At 36.5% G+C, this 15,279-nt stretch overlaps 1 protein-coding gene across 1 annotated transcript in view; it reads left to right on the top strand.

Moving 5' to 3' along the window:
* Positions 1-321: 321 nt before the first annotated feature.
* Spdya (speedy/RINGO cell cycle regulator family member A) overlaps positions 322-15,279 on the top strand; it is a 35,310-nt gene continuing 20,352 nt past the window's right edge. The window contains exons 1-4 of the mRNA XM_026411873.2: positions 322-402; positions 5,880-6,129; positions 9,067-9,125; positions 11,721-11,806. Of these exons, the coding sequence (XP_026267658.1) occupies positions 5,898-6,129; positions 9,067-9,125; positions 11,721-11,806 (377 nt within the window). The 5' untranslated portion in view covers positions 322-402; positions 5,880-5,897. The remainder of the gene's footprint in view (positions 403-5,879; positions 6,130-9,066; positions 9,126-11,720; positions 11,807-15,279) is intronic.

Raw genomic sequence — 15,279 nt, forward strand, 5'->3', positions numbered from 1 at the left:
GAAGTAGGGACGAGAACTGCGGCCCCAGCCCTGCAGCGCCGCACCGTCTGGCTGGGGGAAGTTAACCGTCTCAACACCGACTGATTTGGGGGTGTGTCGCTGGAAAAGAGGGCAAACTAGGAGGTGCCTCGAGCCGTGCCGGGGCCTTGCCCCGCTGCGGGATAACGGTAGAAGCGGGATGGGCCGCCAGGGTCCGCGCAGGCGGGGGCGTGGCGAGGCGCTGGCGTCAGCCCCGCCCTGCGGCCGGCCCTGCGCGCTGATTGGCCCCTCGAGCCACGCGCCGCCGGCTGCGGGCGGGGGCTCTGCTAGGAGGTGGTGAGGTGTCGAGCGACCTGCGCACAACCGCCCGAGGCCGGGAGCTGAGGCAGAGGCGGGCGGCGCACCCTTCGCGGGTCTCCGCAGGTATCTCTGCTCGAACCGCGCGGTCGGGCCGGCAGACCAGCCTCCGGAGAGTTTTGGTTGTGTCTGGCCCGTCGGTGGCTGCTGGCGGCCCACTCCGCCGCCCACCTGTGTGAGAAAGTGGCCGCGTCTCTGCCCCCTAACAAGCGCCGCGGCCTCGTCCCACACCCCTGCACCGGTGAATTCCGCGGGTGCCCTCGCGGCCTCGAGCTCACGCCAGCGCCTGCGGCCAGGGGCTCGGGAGAAGCGGCGTCCCGGAGGCCGGGACTGGGGGCCACAGGGCGAAGGCCGGGCGGGGCGGGCGTGCTGGTGCGGAGCTCGGGGAGGTGGGCCAGACGGGGAAAGGCCAGGTGGGAGGGACCGGGGGCTGGAGACGTCCCCGCACTCATTCACCGGGGTCGTAGGCGGTCCGGGTGCCGCAGGGAGAAACCCGGGGCCGGGCGTCCGCCCGCCTCCTTTCCCCGGAACGGGGGCGGCGGTCTTGGGGTGAGTCCTGCCTCCCCCTCTTCCGCGGGTCCCAGGACACGCACCCCCGCCCCGGCGTCCGCTCCAGAGTCCAGAGCACCGGCCCGTGGTGGCGCCGTGCTGTGCCTTAGCCTTTACCTCCAGTGAGGCGGCTGCCCTCTTACAAGACTCCAGTACGACTGGGGACCACCTGGCTTCTAGTCCTTAGAAAGGCCTGTGACGTAGCCGGGAATAGAGGCGCACGCTTGAGATCCCCGGGACCCGGGAGGCAGAGGCAGGAGGGTCGCAAGTTCAGGGCCAGCCTGGGCAACTTAGCGAGACCCTGTCTAAAAAAGGGCTGGGGATGTGGCTCAGGGGTAGAGCGCCCCGGGTCCAACCCCCAGTGCCTCCATCCCACAAAAAACAAAATACTGAGGGTAAAGTACATTCTTTAGAGACAGATATGCTGTGATGAAATTGAGAACATGTACGTGTAGTTACGAATTCCATAACTAGCATATTTCCAAATACCAGCGAATTCCGTTACCAGTAAGAATTTTAACATTTAAATATATTTAGTACTTGAAGTGAAACTTGGCTCAAACTCATATTCAAACCCTTCTTTCCTTGAAAGACACCCTTTCTGGTAAAGAAGATACAAAAATGATGCTGCTACAGTTTTTGCTAAGCATTCAGCACTGTGCTAGGTATTACCCATGTGGTTCCTTTTCTCAGACTCTACAAAATATAGTATTATTGATAATACCTAATGTGTCATTTTTACTGAGTACTTACTATCTACTGGATTCTGAATAAACCTAAGTGCTTTTATTTCAATATCATGAGTGAGGAAACCGAGGCTTCCAGAAGTTAAATAACCTAAGGTCACATAGCTAATGAGACGCAATCAAGTCTTAAATTCTGAACCAGTCCCTTTTGCGTTTAGACCGATTTAAGTAACCTCTCTTTAGAAACAAAACAAAATCCCACTTATTTGAATACTGTTCTAGCTGTTGTTCATTTTCTTCTAATCATTGCATGTTCATGCTTCCTGCCTCATTTTCTAACTTTAATTCTATTCAGCTGAATATTCTATTCACTCCTACCACTACATGGAAGTGTATTATATGTAATACAGTTTCTAATCAGATTTGAATTCATCAGAGGAGCTGTGCCAATTAATTATTTTTAAAATGCCTTAGCACTTACTGGGATTGTGGTTCACATGTAGAGTACCCACCTAGCATGCGTGAGGGCACTGGGTTCGATCCTCAGCACCACATGAAAAATAAAATATTGTGTCCACCTAACTAAAAAAATAAATATTTGAAAACAATGCCTTAGCATCTAACAGTTGGATGAGGTCAAAAGCCTTTATAACCATTAGAAGATTAAAAATTGAAAAATTTAAATCATCAAAATTGTGGAGATATAATAACTGTAGCAAAACTTCCAGCAATTTGCCAGAATATTTTTCCTGTATTTGCTGTATTTTTCAATAATTAGATAATGCTGGTTATGAATAGAAATGCTGTAGTCATTTCAATAAAGATTCTTAAGTTATTTTATCAAAAAGATTATTATATACAAGGCCCTTGGTTCAATCTCTACCCCAACCCCAACCCCCCAGAAGTGATTCTTCCTCATAGTAGTGGCTTAACTCAAACCTTAAATGAAGCCAGGTATAGTGGCATATGCTTATAATCCAAGCTAATTCAGAGGCTGAAATGGGAGAATTATTTGAGGGGTTTGAGACTAGCATGGGCAACATACACCCCAAAGACAAGAAGCCACTGCCACAATTTATTGTGTGCAGTTAGACTGCAAATGCTAGAACTAAATTTGTATATTGTTTGCATTATCACTAGGTTTATGTTTTCCTCGAAAGGTGATAATAAGTAACATTGGAATGCTAACTGTATGTCAAGTATTTGACAATGATTTCATTTAATGTTTAAAATAGTTATTTAGTAGTTAAAAAATATGAGATTTGGAGTGAAATAGTCTTGGATCCAAGTTCTACTTTTATCACTACATGGTTTATGGGCAAATATCCTAACTTCTCTAAACCTCAAATTTTTCATCTAGAAAATAAGGTAAAATACCCAACTTACTGAGATGTTTTGAGAATTAAATGAGATTATGTCTGTCACATTATCAAGTGCTCAGTGTGTGATTGCAATTATAAGGCAGCTGAAACTTACCTGACTGCCCTTACTTGAGTTGCCAGTGGATTTGCTGTTAGATCATATGGACAAATGAATCTCCAAACTACTCTGCTTCTCTTGTATGATTCTGTGCACATTGTGCCAGAGAAGAATTATTTCAGATACCCATAGAATTGATGAGATATATTTACAAAATATACTTTTAAATCACAGATATTTTATTCAAATATGAATTTTACTTTTGCTTTTCTGAGATGATGGGGATTGAACCCAGGACCTTGTGCATTCTTGTGCATACCTTTCACCATGCCAAAGGGCTTTACCTCTTGGCCACTCTCCAGCACCTTGGTAAGATTTTTTTAAATGTTAGTATAACCCATGTAAAAATTCATTAAAGAATTTTACTATAGGAGCAATAGTTTCTTCTATTCCCCCCTCTTTGCCTATCTCTTGCCCTCAAAAAATGGCCCATATTTAGATTTGCCTTTCATTCTTTTCCTCTTACTTGCAAGCAGAACTCTTCTTCTCTTGATATACCTAAACAAAAAGCACAATTGAGGTGAATTTGATTGAGACTATAACATTGATATCTCCTTGCCTTAAGCCCTTTATCCACAACTTTCCTTTCAAAGTTTGCTTATTAACATCTGTGTATCTCTATTTGGGAATTTCAGATATTTGCTTTCTTTTGTTTTTCTCAAATTTTATATTAAATATCCCAATACATAACCAAAGGTTTAATGGACTAATGTAAAGAGGCCTACTGTAAGCATGATATTTTGCCTTTTTGAGTGATAGAAAAATTGCATTGTATTTCATGATTTATCCATGGTTGTTTTTATATGAAAACTACTTACAACTATTTACCATTGAATAAAACTCATATCCTGAAAGATGTGCTACAGCTATTCTGTATTCTGGTACATCCCACCTCTGAGCCTAGCCCACACCACCCAACCCAATTTGAGAAGCCTGACTACTAGTTTTTTCCATCTAGATATAAGGCTGCTCTTACTCAGAAAAGATGCAGATGAGGCCTCCAGCTGTCTCCCAGATGAAGTGGGTAGGAAAGAGCAGAAAGTTCTTACACACATTTCAAGGCTCATGTTATCACTTATTCATCTTTGTATGGAGTTTATGGCACCCCTACTCCAATTTCATTATTACTTTTAATTTGGCTGGACCTTAAGATAAGATCTAGGAAAAAGGATGGGGGAGGAGAGGGAATCAAAATAGGAGAGAACCAATTAAGGATAATTTCTTCCTCCAAGTTCTTTGTAATGTGGCATCTAATACAGTAGCCACTATCCACTTATGTCTTTATTCAGTGGCTGGTGCAGCTGAAGAATTTTTTACTTTAAATTGAAAAAGTGAAGGAGTATAAAATAGTTTCCCTTATACACAACTTTATTTTTATAGGACTTATATTTCATGTGAACTGTTAATTTACATTTCATGTAAATTGTTTTAAAAAGCACCATAATTGTAAATAAGTATTAAAAAAACACTAGATTTCAAAGATTTAGAATGTAAAATATCTTAATTTTTACATTGATTACCTGTTAAAAATGATATTTTGGATATATTGGTTTGTCTTTTCTTTTTAAATGTGGTTCTAAAATAGTGTAAAATTATATATGTGGCTCTCATTATATTGGACAGTGCTGCTCCACCCTCACTACATCCAATCTTATTTTGCATTCCTTCCTTCAGCAGGGAAATTTCTGAGGGTCAGGAAGGAGAATCTGAACCTAAATCCTTGAACACCAAGGGAGGCATGGCTGCCTGGGTCACTGTGAGTCATGGATTCAGAGGTTCTCATTAGGATCTTAGAGTAGTATACTGCTTTGCCCATTCATACCTCCATTTCCCAAGTACCCTAAAAACACACTGACCACAGAAGTAATACTAACTAGTATCTATGTTTAGTAATCACCACCAAAGTAATGTTCATGTATATGGTTAAATACTGATGGATTTACTTTGTTTCAGATTTTATTAGATCATAACACTGTATATTCATATACATTTACAATCAGCCATTCCAATAGGATGATCATATACTCAAAATATTTAAAAATAGAACAGTTTATGAAATTGTCATACATTTCTTTGCTAGAATTATTTTCAACTAGTCAATAAATACCAATAAATGCTATTGAATAAGCAACTGTAACAAAAAAAGGAATTTACCAATATTTTTATGGAAAGGGTTGCTTTTCAGTACAACACTTGACATCAGTAATTAAGTTCTAGTTGTTAGACAAGTTTCAAGTCTCAATTTATCACCTATTTATCTTTCTATGGAGTTTATAGTACCCCCACTCCAACTCCATAATTACCTCCAATTTAGTTGGACCTCAGGATCTAAGAAAAAGAATAGGGGGAGAGGAGGGAAACATAATAAAGGAAAGAGAATTATGGAACCAGTTAAGTTCTATAATTGGTGATAGTTTGCCTTATTCTATAAAATAATTTGAGGTGGTGTTTAACAACCATGTAATAAAATTATGCCAGTTCAAGCAGAATAAAAAAAAAATCAGGAAGAAAGAACACCACAAATAGATAATGAACTCAGCATGGTTTTTATACTTTCAAATTTAGTTCTAATTCCAGAATAGTCGAAGCAAAGTGGTATACAGTATCTGATTATTTCGGAAGAGGAAGTATATTAGCTACCCAAAAGAAGCATAGCTTTTCCTGGCACTGAATTCTAAAAGCAATTTCTAATGTGAGTCACTATCACAAATAATATTTTTAATAGCAAGTTCAGTAACAGTTCAGATGACTGCTTCCGGTAGATTACTCAATTAGTTTTTATATAGAAATGAATGAATGTGATAAATAATTAATGTTTTATTTTTACAGGAATCTTGGGGAACCAAAATGAGGCACAATCAGATGTGTTGTGAGACACCACCTACTGTCACTGTTCATGTAAAATCAGGCCCGAATAGATCACATCAGCCTAAAAAAACCATTAATCTGAAGCGTCCTATTTTTAAAGATAGTTGGCAAGCATCTGAAAAAAATGCATATAATAACAAATCTAAACGCCCTAAAGGACCTTGTCTGGTTATACAGCGTCAGGAAATGACTGCTTTCTTTAAATTATTTGGTAGGTTTAAAATGTCTAATAGTGTAATTATAAAATATGTTAAATTATAAACATATATTTTATCATTTTCATAGAGATCTAAGAGAATAATATTATTTTCTGTGTCAAATGTTCCATCTCCAACCAGGTTTGCATTTGTTTTTACTAGTCTTTTTTAAATGTTGGAGTTTTGATTGCTTTTCTTGCTAATGGATTAAAAATTCAGATTCAACTAAAATGAGCAGTACACATATGTAATTCCAGTAACTCAGGAGGCTGAATCAGGAGGATCAAAAGTTCAAGACCAGTCTCTGCAATTTAGTGAGATCCTGGGGATGGAGCTCAGTTCCCAGTACCAAAAATTAATTAATTTTTGACTTCTAGACTACTTAAATCCAAGTGTATAAAATGTAGATTATGAGCACTTTCGGATCATAGCATGAGTTTTATTTGACATAAAGTAAAATAATACATGAAGACTCAAGGGAGCTACCAACCCAGGCTTAAGGGTTTCCCAGGACTTTCACAGCTAAAACCAAGCAAATGGATGTTGGTTTCTCTAGAAAAGTTCAGTATTACAAGTATTACATCTTGGGAATATTATAAAAAATTAACAAATGTTTTATCATGTTCACATAATAAAATTGAGTTTGAATTTGTTCAAATCATGAGACAATGCTCCTATGCTGATAAATTCTGTAATAGGCAAAAATAATCTTCTTTATAGTACTTCTCCTAGCCAAGAAAGAACAGGAATCTTTATTTGGAGATATGGTAAGTAAGGTAGACAGATTAGAAAATGGGGTAGGCTACATGGGTTCTGGGAAGTACCTTTGGGAATGAATAAAGTCAGTTGATACCGTAATTTGGTGGATATAGGTAACAGTTCTCCTTGTTTATAGAGGAAAGCCAGTTGCATTAAGGCAAGCTGGTTAAGATATAAAGAAACCAGTGAAAAAAGTGAGATCTTTAAAAAGAAGAAGGAAAAGGAAATATATATAAGGAATAAAAGTAGAAGAAGATATAAAAAAAAATGCTCCCTCATCAGGAATTAGAATGTTAACACAAGTTTCCCTTTCTCCTTATTATGGATAGGACATAGGCTGGGGTCATAGCTAAGTGGTAGAGCATTTGCCCAGCATGTATGAGACACTAGGTTTGAGTGTCAGCACTGCATATAAATAAAAACATAAAGGTCCATTGACAACTAGAAAAGTGTGTGTGTGTGTGTGTGACAGTGACAAAAATTGGGGAACGTAGCTCAGTGGTGGTGCTTGCTTAGCACATGTGAGGCCCTGGGTTTGATCCCCAATACCACAAAAAATTTTTAAAATTGTATAGGATAAAATTATTTCTTATAAACTTCTTTAGTACCGACAACTGGTCATCAGATACATGAGAAAATACCTACTGTTAGCTTTGGTAACAAGAAATAAAAATGGAAGCTCGTGTGGTGGCACATACTTGTAATCTCAGCAACTCAGGAGGCTGAGTAAGGCAAGAGGATTGCAAGTTCGAGGCCAGTCTCTGCAATTTAGCAAGACACTGTCTCAAATTTTAAAAGGGCCAGGATGTAGCTTAGGGTTAAAGTACCCCTGGGTTCCATCCGTAGTACCACCCCCTCAAAAGCCAAAAATTAATTCTCAGGAAAATCAGTAGTTATTCTTAGAACTTTCCAAAATTTTATTACATTGATATTTGTAGCATGTAAAATGACTATAAAGGAATTATGCTTTGTTACATAAAATGTGGGGTGGGAGAATGAGCTGGGCCCAATGCTACATGCCTTGTAATCTCAGCTAGTTGGAAAGCTAAGGCAGGAGATGACAAATTCAAGGCTAGTCTCGGCAACTTAGACCCTATCAATATAAAAATAAAAAAGGCTGGACTGTATCTCAGTGGAAGAGTGTCCCTGTGTTCAATCCCCCATACCACAAATTAAATAAATAAAAATAAAAGGAAAGGGTTGGGGAATGCAAAAAAGCAGATTTTCCTAGATTATATCCTAAAAACTACCAATATATTTTGAGATTATGTATTTTCACCTTTAGTATTTATTAGTTTTCCCAAATTAAATATTAATAATAAATAGTAAATTTTGAATCTCTTTTTGTATAAATATTTTCATATGTATTTGAATCATAGATAAGTGAAACAGATAAAAGAGAAAATCCAACACTAAAATCCCTGGAAAGTATTCATGCTGGATATAACACTTATAATCCCAGCAGTTTGGGAGGCTGAGGATCATAAGTCTAAAGCCAGCCTCAACAATTTAGCAAGGCCCTAAGCAACTTAAGTGCCCCTGGGCTCAATCCCAATTACCAAACAAAAAACCAATATAAGTATTCATTAAATCATTTCTTTAAAACTGAATTATCTTATCATTTCATCTCCAACTGTACTTTGGAACCGGGCACAGTGGTGCATGCCTGTAATCCCAGTGGCTCTGGAGGCTGAAACAAGAGGATCTTGAGTTCAAAGCCAGCCTTAACAATGGCAAGGCACTAAGCAACTCAGTGAGAACCCTTGACTCTAAATAAAATACAAAATAGGGCTGGGGATGTGGCTCAGTGGTTGAGTGCCCTTCAGTTCAATCCCCAGTACCCCCCCCCCCAAAAAAAAGTTTGATTTTGGAAAGAAATGATGAGCTAGAATTACATAATATGCTATTAGATAGTCAATAAACAAAACACCATTCTCCCTTAAAGCTGAGCTTCATACATAGGGAAGGGAGGCAAATCAGATGGGAAGATAAAAGATAAAGCAGTAGCTTTTTGTATGGTACTTGTTATAGCAAATATGCTAACTACTGACAATTACACCTTAGACAACACTGGTCTAGTCTTTTTTGTTGGATTTCTAAGCATCATTTATAATATCCTGATATAGAAAGTAAGTCTTCAAAAGGAGATATTTTATTATTAAAAGGTAAGTCATAGCTGTGTTTTGTTGTAGATGATGATTTAATTCAAGATTTCTTGTGGATGGACTGCTGCTGTAAAATTGCAGACAAGGTAAATTTGGTAACAATATAAATCATTAGCATTTATTATGTTACTAGATCATCAGAACTTTAATGAAACACTGTAAGAGCTTATTTTACTAAGAATAGGAAAACAGACTGCATTGTTTCTTCAACACAAAATCCTTATACCTTAATTTTTGGAATTAATATACTATATAGATTTCAGTGAATATTATTGATTAGATTTAAATGAAGTTTATATCTAAGTTTATATCTTTTATTGAAAACAAGAATCAATATAGACTTGATACATTTTTATTAGAATTATTACCTTTTATCAGGCTGCAGGGAAAATATTTTGAGATTCACTCCTTTTGTAGCAGTTTCTTAAACATTTGAATATTTGAATATTTTATCATTAAGATAAAACAAGGGCTGGAATTGTGGCTCAGTGGTAGAGCACTTATCTAGCATGTCAATATCAGCACCACATATAAATAAAAATTTAAAAGTTTTAAAAAAAAGAAAGCTATAATTGAAAAAAAAGATAAAACAAATAGGTATAATCTCAGTGATTCCAGAGGCTGAGGCAGGAGGATTATAAGTTCTAGACAAACATCAGCAAGATCCTGTCTCAAAATTAATAAAAAGGCCTGAGAATGTGGTCAGTGGTAAAGTGCCCCTGCACCTGCTGCCCCGCACCAAATCTCAATGATTTTTTAGGGTAAAATTAGTTTATCGTGTTCTTTATTTAGGGCTATTCAAGTTTACATAATATCTAACTTACATTCTCAGAACAATGCTGTTTTTATGCTTTTTTCTTTTTTACTTATATATAAAACAGTGGAATACAACTCTTATATATAGAACTCAATTTTTTACATCTCTGTATACATAATATATTCATCCAAATCCGTGTCCTATACGTGTACTTTGGATAATAATGATCATCACATTCAACCATCATTAATTACCACATGCCCACTTCCTTCCCCTCCCACCCCTCTGCCCTATCTAGAGTTCATCTATTCCTCCCATGCTCCCCCTCCCTATCCCTCTATGAATCAGCTTTCTTATATCAAAGAAAACATTCTGCATTTGTTTTTTTTTTTTTGTGATTGGCTAACTTCACTTAGCATTATCTTCTCTAACTCCATCCATTTACCTGTAAATGCCATGATTTTATTTTCTTTTATTGCTGAATAATATTCCATTGTGTATATATGCCACATTTTTATGCTCTTTTAATAAACAAAAGAGAACTGTTTCTATGCTTTTTGAGTTAGCTAAATAGTTACAATTTCAGCTTTGTAAGTGCCATTTTAGACTAGGCAGTCATGTTGACAGTTCAGCATAACTTCACATCACACTTTAAATGTGTAAACAAAAGGAATGATTGGAAATTTAGCTTACGATTAAGTACTACTAAGTATTGAAGTGAATCTTTTTACTTCCCACTTAAGATGGCAAAGATAAAATGAAAAGTGTTTATTTTAAATTTTGGAAACTTCATTTTTGAAAATTCCAAATATATACAACTTAAAGTAAATCATATGGTATGAAGGCCCACTGGGTACCTCTCATCTGGCTACCACAGTCATGAATTCATGGCCATTTTTGTTTCTTCTAAATCCCTGCCCTTGAGACTGGATTATCTTCAGGCAAATTACAGACATCCTAGCCTTTAATCCATAAATATTTTAAAATATAATCACAATGTCACTAACACTTTAAAATTTACAGTAATGTTTTAATATCAAATATCCAGTTTCTGTGGAATCGTTTTAAACTTTATGGCTTTTTTTATGCATTAAAGTTGTGGACAGCAGGGGGCAGTAGTTGAAAAGAGAACTGTATCAACACTACTTTAATAATCCTTTACCAGAAGTCACATGAAAACTTGGAATCACCTTGGTGCCCAATACTGTGACTATAAGATGAATGGGTATTTTATGAGAAAGAAAATATTACAATTATAACTTGTTTGTAATTTGAATAGTAAGATCCTGTTGTGTTCTAATAACAGGTTAGCCATGTAGCTTTCTAATAATACATTTAAAATATGTTTTCCCCGTGGGAGTGGAGTCATCTTATCCTAATTTCTTGAGTTATTTAGAAAACTCCTGAAAGTTACTTGAAAAATTAAGTATCAGGGCTCAGTGGTAGAGCATATATTTAGCATACATGATGCCATATATTTAGCATACATAATCACCAGCACCAAGAAAAAAAGGCAGGGAGGTGATCATGGATGTCTACAAATAAAAGTTTAGAAGAAAAGTGTATTGTGTGTGTGTACACACACACACACAAAAATAAAGCAAATGCTGCAAAATAATTTGTGAGTCTATAAGAATGATGTATAGTAATTTTAATATTACTTCAACTTATCTATGGGTTTGAATTTTAAGTTAGAAAAATGGGGTTTTAATTCAAAAAATTATTTACACAATAGTCTTATCTAGTTAATAAATGGTCAATAACTGTCACTATTGACATGCATTGATTACAGGAAACGAGGAAAGTACTCAAATTGATACTATAATAAAGATAATGCTTTTTAACTTGTTTATAAAAATTTTAAATATAACTATCTGGACAATTTATGAAAGCAAATGTTAATTTCTAACTTTTTTCCTTATAGTATCTTTTGGCTATGACCTTTGTTTATTTCAAGAGAGCTAAATTTACTATAAATGAGCATACCAGGATAAATTTCTTTATTGCTCTGTAAGTATGCTTTCTATGATGTGATTTTATGTTATTTATAATGTATGAGATAATTTATTTAAAACAGAAGCAGTTTAAAACTTTATGGATATCTTTGCTGGCGTGGGGGTGCATGCCTATAATGCCAGTGGTTTGGGAGGCTGAGGCAGGAGGATTTTGAGTTCAAAGCCAGCCTCTGCAAAAGTGAGGCACCAAGCAACTCAATGAGACCCTGTTTCTAAATAAAATACAAAATAGGACTGGGGATGTGGCTCAGTAGTTGAGTGTCTCTAAATTCAATCTCTGATACCCAACCAACCAAAAAAAAAAAAAACTTTATGGGTATCTTTGAATAGACCTTCCTGTATAAAATCTATGCATTTTTTACCTTAATATGATATTTTTATGTTCTTTTCATTGATCTTATCATGCTGCATGCCTAAGACTTATTGTTCAATATTCCTCTTGAGTTTGTATTGTGCCTTTTACATTTTTCAGAGTGTTCCCATATACTTTATCTCAAATTCTCTTCTTTATGACTTAATTTTAAAAAAAAAAAAAAAGAAGCTAGGATTTTGCTGGGGCTGTGGCTGGGTGGTAGAGTGCTTGCCTGACAAGTGTGGGGCACTGGGTTCAATCCTCAGTACCACATAAAAATAAATAAATGGATTAAAGGTATTGTGTCCATCTACAACTAAATATATTTTTTTAAAAGCTAGGAGATTCTCTTTTAAATTTCCAGTTAATATACAATAAAAATCATTACTATCATTGCCCTTTTACATTGAATATTTTGTGGGAAATAGTCTAGACATACTCTTTGTGTATCTATGTCTATAAGATAGCAGTCATTCATGTTTAATTCTTTTGGTATCCACTGACTATTTTACTGAACACAGTGAACAAAGGAATATAGTTTGTTTTCCATTAACTTTGTTAGTTCATGTAAACTTTGTGATCTGTTAAATGATTTTAATGATGTGATTTTCCAATCTATAAGTCAGAATTCAGCTAATAGAAATGTAATTTTAAAATATATTTTGGAGGGGCTGGGGATATAGCTCAGTTGGTAGAGTGCTTGCCTTGCATGCACAAGGCCCTGAGATCCAGCACCACACAAAAAACCATACAGTCTCTCTCTCTCACACACACATACACACACACACACACACACACACACGTATATGTACGTGTGTGTGCGTGTGTGTGTGTGTGTGTGTGTGTGTATGGGCTGGGGTGTTGCTCATTGGTAGAGTACTTGACTAGCATGTGTGAGACCCTGTATTCAATCCCCAGGACAAAAAAAAATATATATATATATACATTTTTTTGTTTTCTATCTTATATCTGGATATAATGCAACATCAAACTTACAGATATAAAATATAAAATATTTAGGTTACATACCACAGTATCTATCAACAACAAAGAGTAAGTTTTTACCTAAAGTCTATTTTAATTTGGAATTAGAGTTATTAAAGAAAAAAAGAGTTATTAAAGACATAAGACTAGAAGAAACTGATCGTTGCATTTATTAAAGAGACATACTTTTGAATACATAGGAAAAAGTGAACTCAAATTTAAAATTTGGTGATGATTGCTAAATTGGAAGAATATAATAGTATTAGCAAATACTGAGTATTACATACAAAGCACCATGGCATTTTTTATATATTAATATATTTAGTTTTCCCTGTGAAATAATTTTTTTGAGACAGGGTCTCACTGTGTTGCTTAGTTGTTGGCCTTGAAATCGTAATCCTTCTGCGTTAACCTCCTCAGTAGGTGGGATTATAGGTTTAGTCACCATGCCTCCTTGAAATGCATTTTTTTTAAATCACCGGTTTACAGATGAGGAAACAGACTCAGAAAGATTAATTATTTTCGAAGATCATGAAAGTTAGTAAGAAGCAGAGATGAGGTACAAATTCAGCTGTGATTTACCAATAGTCAAATTCAGCCATTGACACCAAGTTAAATGGCTGTTATTACATCAACATACAGATATGTTGATGTCTCAGTATTATATCTGTATGTTGATGTAATATCTTTTATAGTTTTTTCTCACCTGAGAATTTTTTTAAAACCTGGAACTTTAAATCTTACTAGAAGCCTTAAATTGGATTTGTTTCACATGTTTTGTAAAGTTATCATTAAAGCACTTGTCAGCATGTACTATGTAGTGTGTAGTCTGTAGGTTGCATCTCATGTTGCATTATAAGTTCTTTTTTTTTTTTAGAGAGGGAGAGAGAGAATTTTAAAATTTATTTTTTTAGTTTTCGGCAGACACAACATCTTTGTTTTTGTATGTGGTGCTGAGGATCGAACCCAGGCTGCACGCATGCCAGGCAAGCTCGCTACCGCTTGAGCCACATCCCCAGCCCTATAAGTTCTATATTAAAAATAACATGAATTATAATTTCCATTCTATGTCTAGTCATAATTTTTTGTATAGCCTGACTCAGTAGTTCCTATATTTTCTATTTAGCCACAGTTCTAAAACTGAATTTCTCTTCCTTTCTTTATAATCTTAGTTTCCTTTCAATATATTCTTTTTTTTTTTTAAATATCTATTTATTTATTTAGTTAGTTAGTTAGTTTTCGGCGGACACAACATCTTTGTTGGTATGTGGTGCTGAGGATCGAACCCGGGCCGCACACATGCCAGGCGAGCATGCTACCGCTTGAGCCACATCCCCAGCCCCTCAATATATTCTTATAACACTCTGAACTTCTATTATCACTCTTCCATATTCTCTTTCATGGTTTTTTGTTTCATATTTACTTGCCACCTCTACTTAACTGCTCCTTAAGATCAAAGAACATGTATCTTTTTTTCCCCACATAGGAAGGGTTGAATTCAGGGCCTCAGTGTTAAGAAAATGCTCTACCAGTGAGCTACATCCCCATTCTTTTTTAAAATTTCATGTTGAGACAGTCTTGCTAAATTGCCCAGGCTGACCTCAAATTTACAATCCTCCTGCCTCAGCCTCCTGAGCCGTTGGGATTACACACACTCCTTACCACACCCAGTTCATTTATCTTTTTTTTTTTAATTTCATCCTTCAATGACTATAATAGGAAGTTCTTAATTCTTTACTTGAATAAACATAATTATTATGCAAAAGAAATGGACTCTGCACCAAGGAAATCTGTTTCAAGTTGGAGGATATCTTCCTCATATGTGATAGAGATTTTGTCATACTGAACATGAAAAAGTTGTTAATGTAGAGTAGAATCATGATGTGATCCCAATATGGCTCCAAAGTACATTATAGATTTTTGATATTTTTCAGATGTATTATCCCCTTATTTTAACATGGTATTTTTTAAATTTTCTGCCCATGATTCCTTGTTCCCTATGTATTTTGTAATATTTTTGTTGTATATTACCCATCTTTCCTGAAAAATCAACTGTGGGACTTGCATTATTTCAGATGGCAAATCTGCTCCATCCTTAACTTTGTTCCTATATTATCTAACATGTCTCATAT

The sequence above is a fragment of the Urocitellus parryii genome, chromosome 12, assembly GCF_045843805.1.
Source record: "Urocitellus parryii isolate mUroPar1 chromosome 12, mUroPar1.hap1, whole genome shotgun sequence".
Taxonomy (NCBI): Eukaryota; Metazoa; Chordata; class Mammalia; order Rodentia; family Sciuridae; genus Urocitellus; species Urocitellus parryii.